The sequence below is a fragment of the Patagioenas fasciata genome, chromosome 1 (assembly GCF_037038585.1).
Source record: "Patagioenas fasciata isolate bPatFas1 chromosome 1, bPatFas1.hap1, whole genome shotgun sequence".
Lineage (NCBI taxonomy): Eukaryota > Metazoa > Chordata > Aves > Columbiformes > Columbidae > Patagioenas > Patagioenas fasciata.
Genome location: NC_092520.1, coordinates 190,195,825 through 190,220,468, shown reverse-complemented (window position 1 = coordinate 190,220,468; position 24,644 = coordinate 190,195,825). Strand labels below are relative to the sequence as shown.

The 24,644-nt window shown below is 39.6% G+C and overlaps 2 protein-coding genes across 8 annotated transcripts in view; one reads left to right on the top strand and one right to left on the bottom strand.

The window, feature by feature from the left end:
• Nucleotides 1-1,909, top strand: part of TSPAN12 (tetraspanin 12) — a 46,373-nt gene extending 44,464 nt beyond the window's left edge. For 5 of the 6 annotated variants that reach the window (XM_071803355.1, XM_071803353.1, XM_071803354.1 and 2 more), the window contains one exon: nt 305-1,909. In XM_071803355.1, coding sequence (XP_071659456.1) covers nt 305-610 — 306 coding nt within the window. In that variant the 3' untranslated portion in view covers nt 611-1,909. The remainder of the gene's footprint in view (nt 1-304) is intronic. The other variant, XM_071803356.1, reaches the window with a different exon arrangement.
• Nucleotides 1,910-5,390: 3,481 nt separating this feature from the next.
• Nucleotides 5,391-24,644, bottom strand: part of KCND2 (potassium voltage-gated channel subfamily D member 2) — a 274,255-nt gene continuing 255,001 nt past the window's right edge. For both annotated transcript variants that reach the window (XM_071803352.1, XM_065858763.2), the window contains exons 4-7: nt 15,869-15,967; nt 14,201-14,296; nt 10,427-10,674; nt 5,391-8,603 (exon numbers count right to left, since the gene is read on the bottom strand). In XM_071803352.1, coding sequence (XP_071659453.1) covers nt 8,426-8,603; nt 10,427-10,674; nt 14,201-14,296; nt 15,869-15,967 — 621 coding nt within the window. In that variant the 3' untranslated portion in view covers nt 5,391-8,425. The remainder of the gene's footprint in view (nt 8,604-10,426; nt 10,675-14,200; nt 14,297-15,868; nt 15,968-24,644) is intronic.

Here is a 24,644-nt window from a genome sequence, read left to right as displayed (position 1 = left end):
TTACAAATCAGTGATAGTTGATAGGAACTCACATCAACTTTGAGTGATTTCTGAATTGAAGAGCAGCACAGATCTCTTGGAGCTTGATACATGCAGTAAACTCTGTGTATGAAAAAACGTAAAGATGGCATTATGGAAGAGACCTGAAAATAGGGAAAATAATTTTCTAAGCGTTGTTTGAAGGGAGTGAAAGAGAAATTTTGGGGAACCAGATGAGCCAGCACTAAGTAGGATGAGCTAAACCTCGAGAACTGCAAGCCAAATAATATGGACTAAATATTTTTGATCTATTTTTGTTTCGTAGGGGTGCGGTAAAAAAATGTACAGTTTTTTGCGAGGGACAAAGCAATTGCAAGTGCTGAGATTTCTGGGAATCTCCATTGGAGTGACGCAGATCCTGGCCATGATCCTCACCATCACTTTGCTGTGGGCTCTGTACTACGACAGAAGGGATCCCGGGGCGGGTCAGATCATGTCCCTGAAGAGCGAAGCCTCGCAGCAGCTGTCGTGTCATTCCGTGGAGCTACTGAAACCAAGCCTGACAAGGATCTTTGAACACACATCCATGGCAAACAGCTTCAGTACACACTTTGAAATGGAAGAGCTATAGGTTGATGTGATCAGTCTGAGAAGTCACAAAGGGTTTTGTTTGTATTTTTTGTTGTTGTTGGGTTTATTTTGTTCCATCAAGTATGCCAAATAGACCAGTCTTTGTGTGCTTCAGAAAACAGCTGATGCATGGAAGTGAAGGAGGTGAGCATGGAAAGAAGGATAAGCCTGCCTGCCTCTTAGCCATGGTCTCAGCCCTGGAAGAGAGTTGATTTTGTTCGTTTGTTTTCTAAAAGGCACTCATTCACTGAGCACGGTCGTATTTAACTTATTGTCACAAGCTGCATGATGTGTGAAATACTGATTCGTTCACAGGCAGATAGAACCTCTAAGGAAGCATCATGGGAAAGGAAAAGAAATACTCATCTTCTGAAGAAACGACTGTGCTTTGGACAAACAAGATGTGACTTCAGCTGAAATTGACTGTTACATGTTTAATAAGCCATTTGGAAAATGTCTTAATCAGGGATTTATGTATATATAATTGTGGGGTTTTGTGTGTGCATGGAAAGCAGCACTACAATTCAAGTCAATGCTTGGATTTAAAAATTTGCAAGATTTGTAAATAGGCTGCAATTTCCTTTTTTCTGACAAAACCTTTATCTTAGCTGTTGTTAAAGATGTTCTAAAACTTCTGTTTTTATCTAACATAACTGGTTAATTTTTAATTTTAAATGTATCAAACAGGGATTAAAAACAAAACTATGACTCTGGAAAATAAACTAATTTTCTGAGTAATTCCCAAGAATTCTTCTTTGAAAATGTTTGTTCTACAGGCTATTTCTTAGTAAAAGGAAAAGAAAAAAAACTTTAAACACTCTTTCCAAATGGGAATCAATATGGGAGTAGCACATTTTTACAGATAAATCTGTTCTCCTGTCTGTGATTCTCCTGAAGGTAAAAAAAATAGACTACAAGGAAAATACTCACAGTTCTGGGTGCTATTGCAATAATTGTAAAGTACATAAGGAGAAATTATATGTTGGCTTCTTCAGTAAAAGCTCTCTAGTGGCTTAAAATGCCAACTGGAAACAGCATTAAAATGTATTTATTGAGGTGGGGAAAGTGCATTTTACTGTATTTTTATGAACAAGGTTTATTTCATAGGATTATTTTTACAATGGGCCACGCTCCAGAAATATATATTTGTTCCACTGATGACACTAGTTTGTGGCCAATGGGTTTTTACATAATACTACATTTTAAGAATTCTTTCATTTGTTTTGGAATTTGTAAAAGAAAAGAAAAAAAAACCAACAAGGTGTGATTTGGAGGACAATAAAATTACTTTTGTCTTAAATTCCATAATGGCTTTTTTATTTTAAAGTCCTAGATTATGAATGCTTTGGGTGGGAGTTGGGAGGGTCCTGCTGCTAGTGTGAGTTAATTTGATGTGTCTTTGCCCATTCCACTTACTCTGTCGTGGAGAAACTGTGTTGTAAATTCCATTTTCTTTTTTTATAGCTTCTGAGAAAGCTTCTTAAGGGCTCATGAAATTAAGCTCTTCAGTTGTGTGGGCTGTTGTTTAGTTTTTAGCAGTCTACACGTGGGTGTAATTATTTCACAGGTAGTATCGCAAGCAAGGTTGCCTGTCTGCTCTTGTACCTCTCCTGCAGAGTTGCTATTTCTTATCTTGGGTGGTAAGAAAATCCTGAAGGACAGACCTTCCCAAAATTTTCCTTGGTGTATCTTGTCAGAAACACTTTCTCATGCACTATTTGGGAAGCCTTGATGCCCAGTGTTCCTGCAGGTTTCCATCCTTTCCACTGCACCCACTGGGCTTCATTGCTGCAGCTGAGGACAAGGTTCCCATGCAGAAAAAGAGCAGGTGTCTGAGAAAGTCTGGATGTAGGCCAGCCCTGGGCTTTGGAGTGCTGCAGACCTGTGGTGCTACGCAGTGCATTTGAGCCATTGTTATTTTTTCCCTGTTACAAATGAAACAACAAAAAAAAACCCCAACAAACAAACAAAAACCCACCAAACCACAAATTTTGGAATCTTTTGATTGTGGATTGCATAGGTTACATGTACACAGCTACATCCTGCTGTGGATTACGGCTGAATGTAGGGAGTCTCAACGTAAGTAATGTAAAAAAGGGCAGGAAGAAGTCCCACCCGTTGTCCAGGAAATCCTGGCGCCTGAAGTTTTTCCCCAAGGAGTGTCCGGCAGCTCGCTTAGCCATGCTCCAGCTATCCCAAGTCCTCTCATGGGAGGATTCCCCAGACTACCGGCGAGGGTTGCCTGGCTATCTTCTCGTGTCCAGGTTAGAGCTCATGAACAAACAGATTTGGCAAGCCAGGCTAGGGGCATGGGTTGGAGAAGTCCATGACTAGAATTAGAGATGCTCACAGCCTGGGTCATTTGGTGTTAGGCTTCCCAGGCGGTGATGAAGCACTGCCATTAGGTGCATCAGCTCGTTTTAAGAGCAAAGGGATTGTTTGGAGTAGGGCTCCTTTGGTACAGGACCAACCTCCCAGACCGGTGTTTGTGAACCCCCACCAAACTGAACATCCATGGTGAGGGTAACCTCACTTGGGCTTGGCTACCCAGATCCTGAGCTGGTCTGTGTTGGGTACAGGGCTGGTTTAATTAGGGGAAAAACCCACATGGCAGGAAGGATCACAGAATGTTAGGGATTGGAAGGGACCACGAAAGATCATCTAGTCCAATCCCCCCGCCGGAGCAGGAACACCCAGATGAGGCTACACAGGAATGTGTCCAGGTGGGTTTTGAATGTCTCCAGAGTAGGAGACTCCACAACCCCCCTGGGCAGCCTGTTCCAGTGCTCTGTTACCCTCACTGAGAAGAAGTTTCTTCTCATATTTAAGTGGAACCTCTTGTGTTCCAGTTTGCACCCATTACCCCTTGTCTTACCATTGGTTGTCACTGAGAAGAGCCTGGCTCCATCCTCATGACACTCACCCTTTATATAATTATAAACATTGATGAGACCAGCCCTCAGTCTCCTCCAAGCTAAAGACACCCAGCTCCCTCAGCCTTTCCTCGTAAGAGAGATGCTCCGCTCCCTTAATCATCTTTGTTGCCCTGCGCTGGACTCTCTCCAGCAGTTCTCTGTCCTCTTGAACTGAGGGGCCGAGAACTGGACACAATATTCCAGGTGTGGTCTCACCAGGGCAGAGTAGAGGGGAAGGAGAACCTCTCTCGACCTAAGTGTTCCCTTCCCTAGTAAGGACTACTGGTAAGTATTCTGGGAAAGAATCATTCTATTTTGAGTATCTAACCACACTTGCCAAAATGGGTCTCAGCTGCAAACTGGAACACTTTCAAACTCTTTTCTTTCACTGTGCTCAGGCTATGAGGTGTCTCTGTTTTTATAGGGATTGTTCAAAGAGCCTTAAAATTGATTGACTGGGCTGCTGTGAGCCTGTTCTTTTGCTGTAAAGTTTTAGGATATGTGTAGGAGAGAGACTGCTTGGCAAGAAGGGGACATTTAGAGATACTTGCAGAAGTGAAAACTACTTTATCCTCTGGAGTACCTGGAGAAGGCGGCTGCTGTGTTCTTCTCTGCAGTATCAAGTGTAATGAACCAAATCCTTCTTGTGGCAACAAGCAACTGTGGAGCTGCTCCTTAACGTTTTTCACAGATCCCTTAATGGCGAAGAGAGCAAATGTGTTAGAAAAGGGGTCACCCCCTGCCCGCATCCGGTGTTTCCGTCAGCCCAAGTAATTGTGCCGAGTCTGGGGGACTCTGCCTGTAGTCCTGGGGCTGAGAAGGTTTGCACCATGAGGTCATGACTTGGGGGTATGGGGATGGTTTTAGGAGGCAAAATTCACTGTTCCTGGTCTTTAGACAAGGTATTGATTCATCTGCCAGCAGGTTGTATGACAGGGCTTTCTGGAGGAAATGCAGCTATGTTTTTTGTTCTTTATAACAGCTCATTCTGTAAAAGCAACCTGTAAATATAAGGGAAACTATGAAGAATAAATAGTAAAAAGAGATACTGCTGGTCACAGTGACTATACAGTTAAATATGGAGACAGCACTTTTCAAATAGATTTTGAATTTTTTACCACGAAAACATTATGTTTGATTCATATGAATTACTATTATTGAAGTGAGATTGTATCTAAAAGTTTAAGACTTGTGTATGACTGACTACATTAAACAAAAATAAAATTGGGATGTCCTAAATACTTCAGAATTTTTATGCATCTCCTTGCTTTTTACTCAACGCTCCCCCACCTTCAATTGTTTATTTTACATAGATACTGTGAAAATGGGTACCTCAAAGTAAATAGATAAGGTAAGTAGGTAAGAAACTAAGCTGTCTTACAGTATTTTCGGTCTAAATATGTTGTTTACTCCTGACTGCTTTTTCAGCTTTGCCTTTACCTATCCCATCAGCTGATTGCTATTCCAGAACACATGAAAATCTTCAGATGTTACAATAGTCAGTGGGAAAATAAAGTCCCAGATGCAGGAACGAGAGCACATGACCTCCTGAGCACTCTCTCTGCCCAAAACGTTATGATCCTGTGATTTCACTAATGTATCCTTCTCCAGAAGGTGTATGCTTTTGCTGGAAATAATTTAATGCCCCAATTTTCTCTGCAGCTGCAGGGTGAGAAGGCGATTGCCACCCACAGAAGACGAGGGCAGCTGTGGCATCCTGGTCTTGGTGGTTCTGGTATGGTTTACATGCACTTGCAGCTTGCCTGGAATTAGTGTTGGGGATATTCGTTGCCCTTAGATTTAATGTTCCTTTAGCCTTATTAGGAAAAAAAAAAAGTTCCATGAATAAGTTATTGCAAAACCAGGTTGACCCATTCAAGCATGCAGATGTTTTATTTAAATATTCCTCAAATGTCTATTTGCTCAGCATAATGCAGGTATTATGCTGCCTTCTGAAATACGATATATGACTGTCAAACAAAATTGTCAAAACAACAACCTCGGTTTCTTTGTATGATACACAGAAATAATTACATTTCATGTACAGTACAGATGCATTTTACACAGTCATCAACAGTCATTCACTACCAAAACAGCATTTAAATCACCTAAAACACCAAAAGAATGTGTATTTCCCGAATTCAGAATAAATTAATGATTTTGCATGTGACATGGGAATAGAAGACAGGACTGAAATTCTGCAAAATCATACTAAATTATTCCTTAAGCCACATTTTTAAAATGAAAGTACAAGTTGCTTCAGGGGTAGAACTGTTATGCAAGTGTATTGCTGTAGTGCATTCTTTTTAGTCCATATGAAAAGGAGAATAAAGAGATTTTAAAAGACACATGACCTGATGGAGTCAGCAGGTTTCCTGGGTTGTATGTAATCTGTCCCAAAGTGGGTTTACTAACTGCCTCTTTGCATTATTTACCTGATATAACTAGTCAAGAAGTACCATGTGGCATAAATAAATTGTTGCAGGTTGCTAACATCAGGACAGTTCTTATACCAATAACTGTTTGGCAAAAGGTGAGTAACCATGGGTAGAAGTAGGATGCAAGTGGGTCCATTCTGACTCTCTCTGAAGCTCCATTAAGACTTATGTAACCCACCAGTTTCGGCAGATCTACTGGAATTTTCTAACAGGGTGAGAGAAGAGGAAGGTCAGGTCACCAGCCTCTGCAGAGCTCCTCAGCAGGAGCGCTCCCCGGGTCAGCCCAGGCAAGGCCTTTGCTCCTGCTCTCTGTTCAGCTTGGAGAGAAACGTAGAAACTCAGTTTACAACGAGTGAGTTTTTCTGATTTGCAGAAAAAGTGGGAAGTTAATTGCAAATTAACCAAGCTTCTGAATAAGTAAATTATAAAAGAGTAATGCATGACATTATGTACTCCTTTTAATTGCAATGTAATTCTGACATGTGAGATTGTATTTTGGTGTATGTACTGTAGCATGATAGTCCATCACCTACTCTTCAATCTTTGTTGACAGGTAGAGAGAAAGACCAGTACTTGTGTGCAGTAAACAGTGTATCATCAGCAAGTTTCAGTTTTTAGTGGGTATTGTCACTTAATGCAAATTTTCAGGTCAGTAGAATGCTAGCAAATACTGTACTGAAACATACACTACTCAAACTATTAAATAACTATGTTAATCATTTCTTGTAATGGTATCTAATGCACTGAGCCTTTTGATTTATATGCATATTTTATTTTGCAGACATGCAATTATTTCTGATCCAGTGTTTTTGATGTATATATGTATGTATTGATATGCATATATTCCATGTATATTTGATGTATATGATGTATGGTATGTCATGTATATAGGAAGCATTATGATACATCTAACGCACTTTCATGATGAAAAGTGATGCTTTTTTATCAGAAAGGTTTCTGGTAACTTCATTATCTTTTTAAAATGAAGACAAAAAGCCTTAACTAGTAGAACCTTAATATTAGCTTTTAGGCCTGCCAATCTGCGTAAATTCCAATTGAAATACATTACATTTTTATAGCCTTGGGACCTAATCTGTTATGCTATCAGTACTCTTAGGTAATTAGATTTCTTCACACAATATAAATTCTCAACCAATTTTAGGATACAAGTTTACAGAAAATTACAAAAATAATTAGGCCATCTCTTTTTACTGAATGTCTTTCGGTGTCTTCCAGTGTAGCCAATACTCTGGATGCTGCAGAGTATCAACAAGGAAGGTTTGGAGATGAGTGTTAGCTTATCCCAAAAATAGCTTTCCTGCCATTTTAATTCAAATGGGACTGATCCTGCAAGAGTACATTGGGATGAGGGCTGTGTTCTTAAAATACAGAAGTAGAGAAGATGCCCACGAAGAAAGGACCGTGTTGATTCATCAGTAGCCTTGAAATCCCAAATAGTACGGTAATGTTGGAGTGGACAACAAACTGTCACAGAAATAGAGGACGGTGGACAAAAGGAACAATGACTGAATAGCACATTCGTGGTGCACTGTTTGGCTATAAGATTATTTAAATGTTTGCCATTAGAAGTGTTTAGTGTAGATGAAGTTGTGTAATATACCTTAAAAAAAAAGAAATCCTGATTCCTGATACAACAGGTGTACAATGACTTATTGCAGTTGTAACAGTACCTAGGAAGCAAGATAAAACAATAGTAAATATTGAACTAACTGAACACCTTTAGTTCACTAATGAGTGTTTGAATAAGAAATACTGCATTTTTCAAAGGGAAGTTATTTGTACAACTACCATGGAACATTAACAATCAGCTTGTTGTAAGTGCACGGAAATGCCCCTTTCTACAGTAATATTTTATCATGCCTAATCTGAAAAACAACAAAAATAAACTGAGATCACAGGTCCAAATAATTTCAGCATGCATTGTGGTTGTAGTTCTTTCAGTCAGTACAAACATATTTCTCATGAGCATTTTTTTCTTCCATTTTTTTGACAGTTTCTCAACAAGTTTGTGGTTTATTAACAGGAAAAAAAAAAAAGACGTGTTATCAAAATGTTTCTTGTCGTTTTGCATTCAGCAGGAACACAGGTTTGTTTCTATTTTTTGTTTTGTATTTTTTCTTTTTCTAAAAAGAGCTCTTATGATAAGAAGAAGCATCAATGGGGACATTTCATTGTGCTCATATAGTAAGTCAGAATGGTCACAGAAGATTCCACCGCGCATCAGTTCTGACAAGGGGTAAGAAACTCCTTTTGGTTCACACGCTATGACACTGAAAGCCAAAAAGTGTTTAGTTTCTCCTGAACTTCTCGCTCTGCGGCTGCTGGCGCAGACATCAAGGCGTGTTGTCTTTGTCAGCTCTCTCATTCCTCATGACTCTTTTCTCACTGCTCGAGCTCAGCTTGCAAGTGGTCTTTATGCTAATTTATAAATAATTCCTTATTTTATAAAGCAGATACTCTGACAATGTTTCCTCCTGAATACTCAGGAGACTCTGGCCTATCATCTCCTTCGGGTGTGGTGACTGGAGGTGTCGGGATGCTAATTATTGCTGTAGTGACGTAAGGCTGCTCACAGTTTAGTTTAACGCATTCTTCCACTTTGGCATTTAAGCTGGAACGGCTGCAGGAAGAAACAAAAATCGATGAAGAAAGAAAGTCCACGTTACTGCAAACCTCTCGTGTGCCTGATTCCACTCCCTCAGCTGTCCATCTCCATCCTGCCCCATTGCAGAGCTCGGAGGTGCGAACTGACACCACCCACCACCCTGTATCCAGCAGTGGGTGGTCCATGCCCACGTCCATGGACAGGCCCCCTATCTCCCTTCCTTCCCACCATTTCTGCACTTCTAAAAGTTTCTGGGGTCATCACTTAAGTGTTTCTGAGCAGGGGAAGCATTTGAGCAGCTCCCTGAGGAGCAAACTTGGCATAGACAATGAGGGGCAATGGGTACAAGTTACTCCTGAGGAGATTCTGACTGAACACAAGAGGGAAATTTTTCACAGTGAGAACAATCAGCCATTGGAATAATCTTCCCAGGGAAGTGGTGGATTCCCAAACATTAGATAAATTTAAGACTCATCTGGACAGGGTGCTGGGCCGTCTTGCCTAGACTGTGCTTTTGCCAAGAAAGATGATCCTTGTATTGTATGACTTATTATACAGGAAAGTGGAAACTAAGGGGCAGTTCCAGTCTCCTACCAATTCCTCTATGCCACACTTGTGTAAGAACATTTTGCATATTATGTATCGTCAAGAGTAAGGCACAGCGATGCATGCACTAGTAAAGGTTAATATGTTCATGGAATTGCTGCAGTACCTCAGCATCACAAGAAACTTGTAAAACTCAGACTGTTTTGACATGAGACTGGTATTTTGTGTTTGTGCTTTTAGTTGTTTTTTTTTTTTTTTTAAGCAGAAAGCTGGTGCTTTGTGTTTTTACATACTCTGTGACTGGACGTATGGTGCAGGCAACTCCTCTAGCAAAGAAAGGTTGGATCCAGGCCGAATATTTCCTGAAAAGCTAAGACAGATTGGAGCTTTGTGCTGTCCAGGCGGTCTCATTGCACAACAGCTGAAAAACTTTAGTAGCAACAAGGTGCTGGGTTGTTCATGGAAGTGAAATCCAAACCTAATAACTATACAAGACAAGCTACTCAAAATGTAACTTAACAAGACAATCTCTATAGCAACTAGTGCTGAAAACACTTCTTTTTAAAAGGGTGGTGTGTTTGAGTTCAATAGAAAACACTTCTGGGTCTCCTGAGACCTTTGCTGTGTTTTCAGAAGTGATGTTCTGAAATACCTGAAAGACGAATGCTTTAGTTCTGAGAGTACAGAGATGTCCAGTAATTTACAGACTCTTAAATTCACTTTTGTAATAAGTCCTCAAACTAGGACATACATTCTTTTTCTCATCAATTTCATGGTTTTTTTTATTTAGAAGAGTGACTATTACACTTAGGACTCTGGAAATCAGTTTTATTTCTCTGCTCTGTGGAAATCCAAGGAAGTCACATTTGTACTATGCTTCTGAACAAAACCAGTAGATACAGCAGCGACAGACCTTTTTCTTCTCTTCCCACTTGCTCATTTCATATATTTGAATTGCTATGCTAAATTTTTCTTGATATATGTTTGTGCATGGTATATAATACTTGGTGCTCTATGTAATTTGGGATCCCTGGATGCTATGAGCTGCAAATAGTGCAGACTATTTTGTGGTGAGTGGAATGAGATGGTAGAAATTGATAGAGACTATTCTGTTGTCTTGGATTAAGCTTGGAGCAAACTAAGCACAGGATGTTTCAGTACGAGTGTCCATTTTTTGATGACTATTTGACTTTGGTCTTTAGCCTCACAGCCTGCCTGCAGAGGTCACAACACCTCTACATCTCTGACAAAGAAAGGGGTTCAGCTCTGGGCGTGCAGATGGTGTGAAGTACCTGTTAGACAGAGGCGTCCTCTCCACACATCTGATCTGGATGGTGCTGAGCTCTTGTACGCTGCCTGGGCGGCTACCGGTGATGGTGGTGTTGGGGATGCGGTAAGTCTTTTTATGTCTTCGTGAGCAGCAAGTGCTGGTGACGCCTTGTTGAGATGAGAGAGAGGGGCTGTGGCTGGGTGGTCTATTGACGGTGGAAACCTCCATGCAGCTCTCTTCATAGACTTGCTCATCCACAAACTCGTGATTCTAGCCCAGAGGAATCCAACAAAGGAATAAAGCACACACAGAAAGATAATTAAAGCAAACATATTAATCATGATTGTTCAGAGGCTTAAATTGACACAACTGAATAAACTGGGCAAGTTAGACAGCTTATTCTTGATTATGGTGTTTAGCCCGTATTAGCCTGGCTGAATACCAATACAAATGTAAACACTGGAATAAAATGTTCAGAGCTCTAAATAAGGAAAAGTTAATCCAAAATATTTTGTAAAATAGCACATGATTGTAATGTAGTTTGCATTATAAATATCTGTATAATCTATGAAGTGCCACAAAACAATGGATTATGTTTATTAATAAAAATGCAAGTGGTGCTTATGTAAATGCTCTAAATGTCATTTAGAAATAAATAAGATTTATTGTAGTGAACTCTAATAAAATAAAATAATAAATATTTTCCAGATGAGTTTATAAAGCTTCCTGTTGAATTACATGTTAGAAATGTTTTGAAGTATGCATCCATGCAAAAGAAGAAGATTCAATTAAAGAGAATATTTAATTATAGGAGATGAGGCAGCTATTTAAAAAGTTCCTAATTACTGTAGATGGATGTACTGAAAGCAGTTTAGAAGACTGATCATTTAGTTAAATGACATAGTCTTTATTCCTGCAATTGTTGCTTAATCCCAGAACGGACAGTAGGTTTACAGGGTTGTCATAGACCTGAATCCAAATTCAAGCAAATGGCTGGTTTATATTGACTCAGTAGGTGATCAGGGAGCATTTCACACATAACTGTGATTTCCACATTATCTTTGTGTGTGAAAGAGTGTGAAATAGTGGTGCTGCTTATGTGGGGAGTGGGGAGAGGAATTTTTACAGTCTTTTTAAAGTAGCAGCCCATTAAGATATGTTCATGCACAGTTTGAGAAAGCCTCCTTTTTTCCTTTTTCTTTTATTTTTATTTATTTATTTATTTATTTTAAGTCTTTCCAGTTACTGCTGGAATCAGTCTGAAGATCCTGAGGATGGTTTAGGGAACATTTTCTGGGTTGTTTTATGCTCTACTCAGTCTCTTTCACTAAAAGTTTGTTAGCATGCTGTGTCTTTGTGTATCAAAATGAGAAACATCATTTTTTCCCCTAAAGAACAACGTGCTAATTGGAAAGGTGATGATGTTTTCCAGGAGAATTACAGTACAGTGCTAATATAAAATATGTTAGCAAAGTAAATAGTGTAGCAACTGCAGCCAAGTGTTTGCAACAAATGGAAATACCTTCATAGGCATATTATTTTTATTTCAATTTCTCCTGTTCTTTTTCACTCAGGCATAAGTTTGTGTGGAATTGAGTGGTGTTGAAGAATGCCAATTTCTAGTGATATGGAAAGAACTTGCTCGAAAATAGATTTCTACAAGATGTATGTCAGTCATAATCAAGATTTTGAATGTGACCACACAGTGGACAAAAAATTGAGAGAGAAAAATTACCTTATCACTGTCTTTAGATTATGTTCAGTGGCTTTCAGTAGTATGTTTGCCAAATACTCCACTAGTTTTCCAATTAAAAGTAATTCTGTGCTTCCTAAAACTTTTATGGAGCAACCAACTCAATTCAAGTCAATGCAATTCAATTAGTAGGGTCCATTAAGGAGGGTTATTGAGTGAACTTTTAATGTAGACTGGAAACATTTTGAAACAATATAATGGCTCAAGTTAATATATTTTATTATACTTCTTAATTAACTGTTCTTAATTCAGCTAAAATTAGTCTGTAAAATCTAACTTTCAGTCCAATTATTTTCATTATTAATGTAATTTTCACAGAATTCCATAACATTGCCCACACTTCATTTTTTTTTTAGAGTGGAAGAGTTCTTATCCTATTGAATTTAAAGTGCCAAAAAAGAGAAAATACGCCTTTGCATACCATCATCTGTGCTGATGCTTGTACCAAATGATATTTCAAAGGATGAGGCAAGGCTAAGGCAGCACCTCACTCTCGCTGTTACACCATGAACCAGCAACTTCTGAAATTCCACAGGCAGATGGTCCAAAATTTCATGTCCCCACTAAAATTTTAGGAATGCTTGATATGAACAGAAAGTTGCAGAACACAACTTGGAACCCCTGCACACATTTTTGTGTTCCTGTGTCATATGAACATCAATGCCAGTAGCAGAACCCAACAAACAAGGAACAAAGAAAGTAGATTCTATGTAAATTCAGGAAACAAGATAATACCCGCTTTATAGACCTATTTATTTTTTTAAAAAAGCTCTGTTTAAAAAAAGAAAAAGAATAGGTTTACGTGTTCCACCACTATGATGAGAGGAAATGTGAAACTTTGGCTGCTGAATCCAATTCCCATCAAATGAAAAGAATTTTTTTTTCATTATTTCTATGAGTGTTTCACAAGACTTGTGGCTACTACAAGGGTTTTTAAATATGTCTGTAATGTTCAACTGTGGAACAGATTTTAAGGCAGATCATTTTTATCAGGTTCTAGTACAAAATGTCTCAAAAATATTCCAATGGACCCAGCCTGAATCTTGGCAAAGAAACCACATTATACTCTGAATAGGAAGCAAGACATTTTGTCCTACAGCACGTAATATAAAAATGAGTACTTCAAAAGTAGGAATGGAGAAGATTCTATGAAGATTAAATTCAATATAACTAATATTTATGTTCTTAGTTTCCTTACAATATGATAAAAAAAGAAACAATGTAAATTTAGGGATTATTAGGATTATAGTTGTGATTTTATCCGTCCAGAAATATACTATTAGAAAACGTGGCACTAAGTTATTACTGAATCATAACCCTGTAGTACTTTTGTATCCTTTATGGCTGTATAATTATTCAGGTATTGACCAGGGAAAAATATAGAGAACACATAATAAGTAGTCTATCTGATTTATAGGGAGTTTCAAATCTAGATGAGCATATTTGGACTGTTATGAATTACATCAGTGATTTCTACAGGGATCTCAGAGTCTAAACTGAAGCCAAATGACTTTGAAGCATTGCACCTGCATCTAGATTAAGCACTTGAAGTTTCAAACTAGGATGCTTGGGGATCCTCTTTTAAAGTCACACCAGTGAGGGTCATGTTCACGTCTGAGGAAACACTTGGCAGCTCTCGCTGTACAAAAGCCCAACATTTACTCAGGCAAAAACTTGCTTTGACCGCACTGAGTGTTGAATGTGCGTGGATTACAAATGGCGTTTTACAAATGGTACTGCAGAAAAGTGCAAATGATAACATTATGGAGTGTATGCAGATCATACTGAAGACTCCATATACAGCTTGGTTGTACTGGTGTCATCTCACTGATGCCAGTATCTTTCACCCCAGATCAGGTTCTCACCCAGGAGCTCTCTCTTATTTATATGCAGTGGGTATAATGCCTTAAAACAAGATAAAATGGCTTTTCTTTCCAGCTAAATGCTTTCATATAAAGGCTTATTAATGAGAAGAAATACAGAAAACATTCTAAACTAGGCTGGTGTTGGAATGCACAGGAAAACACAGTTCTCTTTTCTTACCGTAGTTTTTTCTAGGCAGTGAAGCAGGTGGTGGTGCTGTGTTTCAAAGGAAGAGCCAGATTTGCTAACAAAGGCCTGTTCTTCTTCACTGGAGGACTGTTAATACATAAAACTCTGTATTATTCTCATTTGTGAGCAAGAGGGCTCTTATCCAAATATTCGATCAGAACTAATCTGGATTGTACACGGTAGCATAACTGCAATGCTTCATCTACACAGTATAACCCAAATTATTTTGGACCTGAGTTCTCTTTTGCTTGTTTAGTTTTTAATCAAAATATTTGCTTTCCTTCCCTTGAACCTCCTTTTAAATGTTTGTATCTTAGGTTTTTTTTACACATAGATGGAATAGTACAATTTACATTTGCAATCAACATGTAAGCTTTGAATGTTGAATCAACGCATGCTTAAAATTATCATAAATTTAAGTGACAGTAATATACTATTTTTTTTTTCCTGAGAATGTGCCTCATTTGAAGGAAATTAAACATAGTTGTCCCCCTGGGATCATTTCATAGCACTAAAGAATTTGTGGTATTGCTGCTTACACAAAAATTCATGTCAGTGATCCCAATCTGCTGAGTTTGGAAAGCGTATAGCAGATGTTACTGGCACAGAATGAAGAATTAAATAGAAAGCATCCACTGTTTATTAATTGCTTTCATAATTATTCACTAGAAAGCAGAAAACTAAACGGGAGAGGAAGTGGGATAATAAGAAAGATTACAATTCGACTTTGGGATATTTTAAATCTGAATGGCAATTAAGGTATTTGGTGTCTTTTTAGTTCAAAGATTTGAGTTCTTTCAAGCAGAAGAGGAAGCGAGTGCTCTGCTGCTCATCTTTTGTGCCAGACCGGACGGGCAGGACAGCCCCTTCCTCTGCTTCTGGCTATAGGTTAAAGCGTTCAGCTTTTTAACACATATTGAACAGAAAGGGCATAGAGGAAAGAAAGCCTTCCTGTATCCCTCGGGGAATTGCTTCAATGCCAGAAAATGACAGGGATAAAATACACTGTGCCTTCAGTTCTTCTCAGGTGGCTGCAGCTCCGAGCAGGACAGGCCTGCCTCTGGCAGCGCGGGTCACTTTGGATCCCAGTCCCAGCCGCTGCCTGGGGCTCCTGCCCTCGTCCTGGCTTCCTCAGCACGGCTAAGCGGGGAGTTTGCTTCAGGTAACATTAGATTTTGATGCTTTTGTGGTTATCATACACATTTTCCTTAGACACTTCCAGGGAAGGCTTTTCACTCTGCAACAACCCTCTGTGCAAACAGTGCCCCAGAGCCACCCTTTTCCCTCACTGACGATGGAGCCTGATTTTGTCACACATGTCCTACCTGCCTAAAGTCAAAGCAGATAAATCAAACCTACTTGCAGAAACTGTACTTCATTAATGAGGTCTTCTACAGGATCTAATTCTAAAAATCATGTGTTACATTTGAATCCAGCATGTTTATCTGGCCATTTCCCTCATATTTTTATACCTTGTCATCGAGTCCCATAATCTTCCTTGAACAATAGTAATTGTCCAATTTATCCTTCCTTAATCTGCCTCTAAAGATAACCATGCCCGAAGACTGAGGTTGGCTTGCCCTGGTGATGAATAGACTAAGCTACTACCAGGCTGTCATTAGGCTGTTTCTCTGGAGGTGGAGGGTATGAAAACATTACCTGCTGCAGCTGGTTACTCAGTAAGCCATTTCGTTTGCTCTGCATGTAGGCATTAGCACTCCCACTCTTCGCTGCACGAATTCGAGCAAGTCTGGCTTTCTGTGTAAACAGACAAAAGGGAAAGTGTCACTTACACTCATATCCATTATTCTGTTTATCCAAAACTGCTAATTGGAATCAGCTGCTTGTGAATACCAGTATCACAACCACTGAATGGCTGCATTGCATCCATCCTCCAGCAGGAGCAAATCAGAAGTGCCTTCCTGTTTAAAATGCAAATGACAGAACTTTTTATTTGTTTGCATGCATCAGCTAATAAGAACAATGATTTTGGATAAGACATTAGACAGATTAGCATGTAAGTGCCTCTAATTTTTTTTTTTTTTTTTGCATTGTCACAACTGTGGTTCAGGAACACGGGCATCCATCTCAGCTGCTCCTGCAGTTAAAATCTCTTTAAATGGAAAAAAACGGTTCAGAAAAACATAATATTGTAACTGCCATGAGCTAGTTTCTCAGAGCCTCTGGGTTTTGAGAGTAGCAGAATGTGATAGTGTTTTTTATGCTGTCACTCAGCTAAGTTTCTGAATGCTTGCCAGGCCTTTTAAAAGCCTTTTTAACCTCTTCATACCTATTGGTATAATCAGACTTAATACTTGTCATTAGTCACAATCTGTCCATAAGCTGATTTTTCAGAGACTGCAGGCATCAAATTGCTGAGCGAGATCTGAGATTTCCCAGGTGAGCTTCATTGCTTGCGAAGGTGACTTCCATCCCAGAGCAGAAGGTGGCTCATGAGCGAAGGACACTTTGCATCCATTGACTGTAGTGCAACAGCTGGAAGCCAACATTAAGGGAAAGCATGAAGAAAAGACTCTCAAACAATAATATGGAAAACAGAAGCTTTTATGGGATTTCTAGGACGGCATGCGGGTTCTGTAATTTTTGTGGCTGGTTACATGTGTAAGAAGGAGTCTGGGTTTATCTTCCTGGTTAGGTTTCTGATTCTGAAAGCCAAATGCCATGTAGCATCTGGAATTCAATGGCAGCTGAAGCACAGGAGACACAGTGAAGAACCTGAAAAACTGACTCTGATACATTAACAAAGATTTCATATCTGATAATTACTCAGTGCGTATTTTCAGAAAATAGGGGGAGCATTTTTCCCCTCTTCCCCCATTTTCTGTGGCACTAAATGTCAGCATGAAATGACTGAGAATCCCTGAACACTTAGAGAAAAGCAGCCTGGTCACTGCAGCTGCCAGAGCTCTCTGACATGATTAATAATTAACTGACTATAAGGAATGACTCAACACCATGCTTCTTCGCAAACACAGCCTCAAACTTACAGAGGATCTTCTCAACAGCAAGCCAAGAAATTAATGACAGCTAACAGAAAACATGTCCAGAATCTGGCTTATGTTATATGTCATGCATTTATTATCTTTTAATTGTTCCACAAGAAAATAAGATAATGCTGTGCATGTGTGCCTCACTGAGACAAAAAGATCACATGAGAAGTTGTTGCCTGATTTTGTGATATATTGGCCATTTTAGATTAACACATTGGTCTGTCACGTTCCCCAGAACACACAGCCTTTCCAGCTATGTGGTTAATCCACCTTATTCTAGTGGTAAGGAGCGAAGTGCCTGGACCGCCTGCACAGTGTTTCTGCACAGGTGAATTCCTACCTTCTCCTTCTTCCTGTTAGCACTGAAAGGACAACTGCAGCCCCAGATTCTGTCACCCTGAGTGGGTCCCCAGAGGTTTGACTGGAGGTAAATATTCAGCCAGGACTCTTTCACTGAGCACCACGGCTGACCAGGTCTGAGCAGCCTGGTGTGCTGCATTGAGCCACCAGGAGGGCAACACACTGGCCTGGCCTGGGGTCTCCAGGACCCAACCAGTGGGGGAATGGTCAACAGCTCCAACCCTCTGGGCTTACATGGGCTCCTTGGTGGCAAATCCAGGGCCAACGATGTGGTTAGGGCTGAGTCCTCAGGTCTGGCAATCAAAAACACCCTTGGCAGAAAACAGGTTATTTTCAAGGTGGAGCTCTTCAGATGCAACACCAGCATGATGGGCTAAAGGCTCTACCTGCACTGCAGAATGCAGTAATGGGTTGGGACATGTGCACTGGAAAATATTCATAAATGTATTAAAGGTCTCTCTTAGCACTACTGTTTAGCCTTAGGAGCTTGAGATGCCTTAGAGGTGCCTCTGCAGGGTATAACAAGGAGCCTCATAAATAAGTGATTTCAGTTAGAAATGTTTTAGCCGTGGTACTTTCCAGAGTGCTCTTTATCAAGGGAGATTCATTAGATTTAATGAACAGAGATTTTACATACATTAGTTATGCTTTTATTTGAGCATGCATATTCATTTTCTCTTTCAGTGACTGAAACTAATGATGGTGCAGCATCATTTAATAAAGAAATATAAAAAATACAGTGGTTCATCAGACTATCTTAATATATCAATTTACTACAACACACATAAAATGAAGGTTGTACTTTCCATGCGAAGATTTCAAATTGCTTTACAAATACAGACTTATTGCATCTTAGAAAGCTTTTGTGAGGTGGAAAGTAATAGCTTACATCTTTATAATTGGGACTTATTCAGGTGGACTGAATTTACATCACTTACCAAAGGGAAGACAATGAATCTATTAACAAGACAGGAACCAGATATTGCGACTTCCATCCTTATACTTCAGCTTACAGAAAATACTTCTGAAACTGGAGGTGTTTACAAATCTGTTCAAGTGATAAGATTTCTTTTCACTGCTTCTGCCTGATTTATTTCAGAGCCTGTAGCGTGAGTAGTCTCGTGACTCCTCACATTTCCTATCAAGGAACCATTAAAAGCTCGTGTCAGCCACAGGATTTAAGGGCTGTGCACTGGGGATTGAATTCCCATGAAGGACACCAAAACGATGCGATGACATCAGGAAAACTGTGATTACAGAAGAACTGTACTTTCCTTTACTCTGCGAACTGCATTCTCTGTCACATCCAGCAGAAAGGGAGTGATAACTGCCCCTTTCGATGACAGCAAAGCCCTTCCTAACTCTCCCCTTTCATGAAATATCTAGCAAAAAAAAAGAAAGGATTAAGTTTTTCAGCAGTAGATTATCTTCTTTGCTCTGAGGTTTTCCCTGTTAGTCACTGATTGCGAAACCTTGGTTTTGGCAATTTTAACGTTGTTTAGAACAAAACCAGTGTACCTGAAATACAATTATTTTACTTATTCTGATGAAATTCCACCATAATTATCTCATCTGAAACTTCCTAAAGAAATTGATCATCACCTCTGTTTTTATAGTATCCCTTGCAGCTGCACTGAACTTTCATTTTGAATGCATTCTCTTTTTTCCAGTCTCAAATTTTGCAACTTAGAGATCTTTCTCTGTGATTGCATTTATGAAACCTTATAAAGAGAAAACACTGTTATTCAACAACAGCTAGTGCTGTCAGTTTTTAGAAATATAAACATTTATTTTCACAAGGTTTTAAATAGTGCTAAATGCAGCACTGTAGGGTATTTGCAACACCCACCTTTTAACACTCAAGATGACCTCAGCTGTCCAGCTGTGTTAAGAGAGAGATTTTACCAGGAACACTTTAGAGCAGGGCTTACTGGGGTACTCAGAATAATTTTTGGCAAGAGCCTCTCTTCAGTTTGCTATGCAAGAAGCCCAGGTAGCCTAGGTAATTTAGTACTTAGATAGCTCCTCTTGTCTCTCTTCTGCTACTCTCCAGACTGCATAACTATCTTACTATCAAAACTCAAAAAATACTAATCATGGTTATTATTTTTTTAACTTGTACAGTTAAAAGATAAGAACTCCTTCACAGTCATTCTGTGTGTACTTGTTTTGGTTGGGATAGAGTTCAGTTTCTTCATAGTAGCTGGTATGTGGCTGTGTTTTGGATTTGTGATGGAAACAGCGTTGATAACACGGGGATGCTTCAGGTACTCCTGAGCGGGGCTTACATGGTGTCAGGGCCCTTTTGCTCCTCAGATTGTCCCGCCATTGAGTTGGCTGGAGGTGCACAAAATGCTGGGAGGGGACACAATTGGGATAGCTGACCCCAACTGACCAAAGGGATATTCCACCCCATATGACATCATGCTCAGCAGTAAAACTGGATGGGGCTTGGAGGTTGGAAGGGGCTGCTGTTGCTCTGGGACAGGCTGGGCATCAGCCAGTTGGTGGTGAGCAATTGTTTTCTTTTGAATTGCTTCTTTTTCTTGGTATTGTTTCCTCCCACCCTCCCTGTTGTTCTTCGCTCCCCTCCCTTTTTAAAAAACCATTAAACTGTCTTCATTTCAACCCACGAGTTTTTGCACTTTTACTATTCTGATTCTCTCCCCCATCCCACTGCAGGGGTGTGAGCAAGTGGCTGGGTGGTGCTGAGCTGCCTGTCAGGGTTAAACCACAACTCTGTGGCTCCTACAGTGATGGCCAAAATAGTCTGAAAATCATCTATGTTGTTGTTTACATAATTTTTTGTTTGGCAGTTCATATATCCACCTTACACATTTGCTTTAAAAAATCAGGCCCACATTTCATGCTCTGATTTTCTAATTTTCAGTAATTGCAAATAATTGACTTCAGATTAGCTTGCAATAATTTATAGGACGTCAACATGCAGCAGAGAAGAAAATGTTGTTTACTTTGTACATTAATGAGTACGGAATTAAATAAGGTGCATATATTTGTTGAGACGTGCTTTGCTTTCACAATCTATTCGAATTGCTGTTCAGTAAACAGAAGTTTTACATGCTTTTTGCTAAATTAAAAAATCTTGGGTAAGTTATTCTGTTAGTTATGTCTCTGCAACCCCACTGAGATTAATAGTCTATCTTGTTTAAAGAAGTCATAACAGCTAGCAGGGTTCCCTCCTGCAAACGCTCAACTCTAGACTGGCAGGCGCTTTAAGCAGTTGTTTCAATTTATCGTAGAGCTATTATATTTATCTAGTAACTAATTATTCATAACTTGACAGATAAATGCATCATGTACAATCAATAGATAATAAAGCCAAGCCAATTCTCAGGATATATTTTGCTATATAAAGGTAAAAGACCATACTCACATGAAAGATTCAGGTTGAATTTTATGTATTAAAACAGATTTTGGAGTTGATAGTTGCTTGAGTGTTTTGTTCAGGCACCATGCAAAGTCACTCTAGGGAGAGAGTGCTTGGGCAACTAAAACTGAGGCTCCTCCAGGTAATGAACAATAACGGGCAGATAGACCAGCATTTAGGACTTGCTGGCTAAAAAGCTATAAGGTTTCTGCCTTCAAAAGATGCAGGAAGATAGATTTGTGGAAAACAGGGAAGGCATCTAACAAGGAATGCTTCTTTCAGGGTAAGGAGGACATTGTCATCATAAGAGCTGGGATGGAGCTTTTCAGCCAAGGTGCCATAGAGTGTCCAGACACCTGTTCCTAGAGGGAAGCTCAGACTCCTCCTTTCCCTTCCCTGTGCTGGGAGTCATCCCAGTGACTCTGACACTGAGAGGGTCTAGCTGTACCCCAGCCTTTGATACCTATCAAATATGGAATAGGAAATGGTATCCAAGCTTGCCTAAACTTTTATTTTTCCTTTCCTCTCCTTTTTCTTCCTTTCTTTTCCTTTACACATGGGCCAGTCACAACACATCTGTCATAACTTTGACACTTGAAGGCACTGATGGGCCACCAAAATATCTTGGCTTCTTGAAGTTGTCTCTAGCTGAGAAAAGCTCCACAAATAGGATTCTTCAAAACTGTCTCAGTTGTGATAAATCTGCTTTAGGAAAAGGCATAGTAAGACTACTGAGCATAATTAGTTCTGCCCTGAGTTCTAAAATCTATTTTGGCTAATCTATTTATTTATTGTCGGGATAGGTCAGATCCTTGGACCTTATTATCTGATAGAAGAAAATATTCTGATGAGCAGAGATGATTTTTATATCTTTTATTTTACTTTTTGAATTGTTTGGTTTTGGTTTTGTTTTGTTTATATTTGTTTTGTTTATATTGTATCTCTTACAACAATGTATTTCCATGGTTGGAAACAGGAACTTCCTTTCAAATGCATTCAAAATGAGATGGTATATAAAAAAATTCTCTCTTCCTTCTTCTTCTGAACATTAATATACGGCGTCTTTTTTCCAAAAAGAAACTAGTAGAATTGTCTAATCTTGAGTGACAGAAATCAGTAAATACATCTACTCACGGTCACATGGCTCTTGAATAAACCTAATGTAAGTGACAAATTTTTTCTGCTGAAAGTTTCCAGTGCTCCTGAGACTAGATTTCAGGTTTTCAGTGGAGAACTTTCTCTTGAGTTTCCTTAGAGCCCAAAAGTTTTGTCATGTCTGAAGACTACCTGATTAAAATTCTGTATGAAATATTGATAAAGTAAGTCAAACAATTCAAATACCCAATTCTATCAGATGGAAGCTGTTGCAGGCAGCAGGAGGTACCATTGCCTGCATGGGTTCATGCTGTGTTCCATGAAACAGCACCTTCTTTCAAGCTTATGTTCTTCAGCCTTAGAGAATAGAAATAAGGTTGGTGTCTAGGGAAATGCTTATTTTAGAAAAGGGTGTAAATCTTCTATTGTATTGAATGAAGAAGGAATTTCAAACTTTAATAATGTGACCTTTTTGCTTGAATATTCTTATACAATGCAGCAGAATCCCCTATGAAATACAAGGCTATATTTCATAGCTAAATATTGCTAGATATGGACTATACAGTACCCAAGAAGTTCTTTTAGTTGATTTTTTTTCAGTCTGTCAGAGCAATATTCAGTTCAACATCTCAGTCATTTTAGATTGACAGAGATTAACTTTGCAATAGGAGATATCAATGAAACACACATCCAGTGCTAAATTAATCAGACCTCAAAGTCATTTTCTCCAAAGCAAGCAGGGTATAAACACGGTCAGAGGAAATCTCTCATCCTCACTTTTGGCATTGCTCTGGGGAGCAGAGGAAAAGACGCTTGGCAGGATTGCCATTCATCACTTTATATTCCTGTTGGAAACATACAATGAGCTCACTGTTTTGCAAGGAGAAAAAGTCAGTTATTAACTCAGGCAGTTTCTATTCAGGAAGAGATTACGGAGAATAGCAGCCAGCCTGCCAATCTAATTTTTGCAAGGTATTTTCTTGTGTCCATCTCTTTTTCACTGGCAAGTGTAAAGCAGGCATAGAAAATTTTATTTCATGACATGCAGTAAGAGACAGTTTCTATCTGAAACAAGGCTGGTTGTGTCCGCAGTTATTATGAAAGCTCAGAACAGGCACACTGATTGCTGGGATCAAGCAGATCTGCTATCCATGACAGGCACAATGCTTGGAGGCACAGTAATGAAGCATTGTGTTCTGGCTGATACATACTGTTCCTTCTCTGTCTGCTGCCATTACGCAAACAGAAGTGGAAAAGTTCTCAACAAAAACAATGTAGTGTAGAAGTGACATGTTCTCTCCATGTTCCAGCTGTGGGACAGGGGAACGCACAGCTGGAAATAGCATGTGGGACAAAAAAGCATGGAAAAGGCTGTGCAGAATTAGCAGAAAGGTCATGTGTGGTATTTGGACCACTGAAACAGCATATATTTGAAGTCGAGTTTCTAGACAGGTGTGACATTTCTGTGATACATCTGGTTTCTTTTATGGCCATTTTCCTCATCTGACAGCATTTTTCCAAGATGTGGCCACAAAAGGGTGCATTATCTTCAGCCTGGGCCTATGACTGATGTTCTTGGCCATGTGCCTCTGTTTCTCCTGATTTTTCTGGGGATGGTATCACTGTGTACATCTACTTCACTTCCTTTTTATGAAGAAATCAGTCAAAAAGCGGGCCAGAAAGAAACACACAAACATTTTGTATCTTTAAATCTGGTGCTGTTGTTTGTATGAAGCAGACATTGGGAGCCTGTGTTCCCTGGTTTATATATTATATGTCATTGCTGGAGACTCAGGACCTCTAAAGAGAGGCCATGGGACCACAAAAACCCCAGGTGGTGACACTTCAACCTTGGAAATCTTGCAACCTGTGCAGCCCTCCAACTGCCACCAGCAGATGAGCATCAGGGCTCCAGGTGCCAATAGAGACCATCTGATCTGCTTTGCATCACAGGGTTGGGTGAAGTGGATTGAGACTGGGGCATTGGCAGTGATGTGGAGATGAAGATGACTGTCCAGGCTTGGCTGCATCTCTCCTGGTCAAAGTTCTTCCTGGCTCCTGATCTTGCTTGGATGGGTCAGGGAAGGAAACTGTCTTGTTGTAGAGCTAGTTGATATTTCAGTGGGAGACTCAGCAAATCAAGGAAGCTGGAAAAACAGACTTTTGCTTTCGGCTTTCCCTGATTAAACTCTTTTTTTGAAGCCTTTTACACAAATTAGAGCTGACGAGACAAGTTCCCCAATAATCAGATCCCCCCAGGGAATGAACCTAAGAGTTAAACACATGGATTGGTGAAGCAGGCTGTTAGGACAGACATTAGAAATCATTATAAGGAGTTTTCTTTTTTTGGCTATTATTTTCCTCAGAAGATTCTGGTGGAAAGTCTGCCTGAAAAATACAGAGAAATCTTCAGTGGATGGCACTGAAGCTATTGCCTGAAAATACTAGATCTAGTCTAATAAGTAGGATAAATTACCACAATAATAGATTTGTAAGTTCTGACAGAAAAGATAAGGGAACCTTTTTCCTCCTCCCCCCCCTCCCCCCAAAAAAATGAAGTATTTGCATCTGGGACACCGGG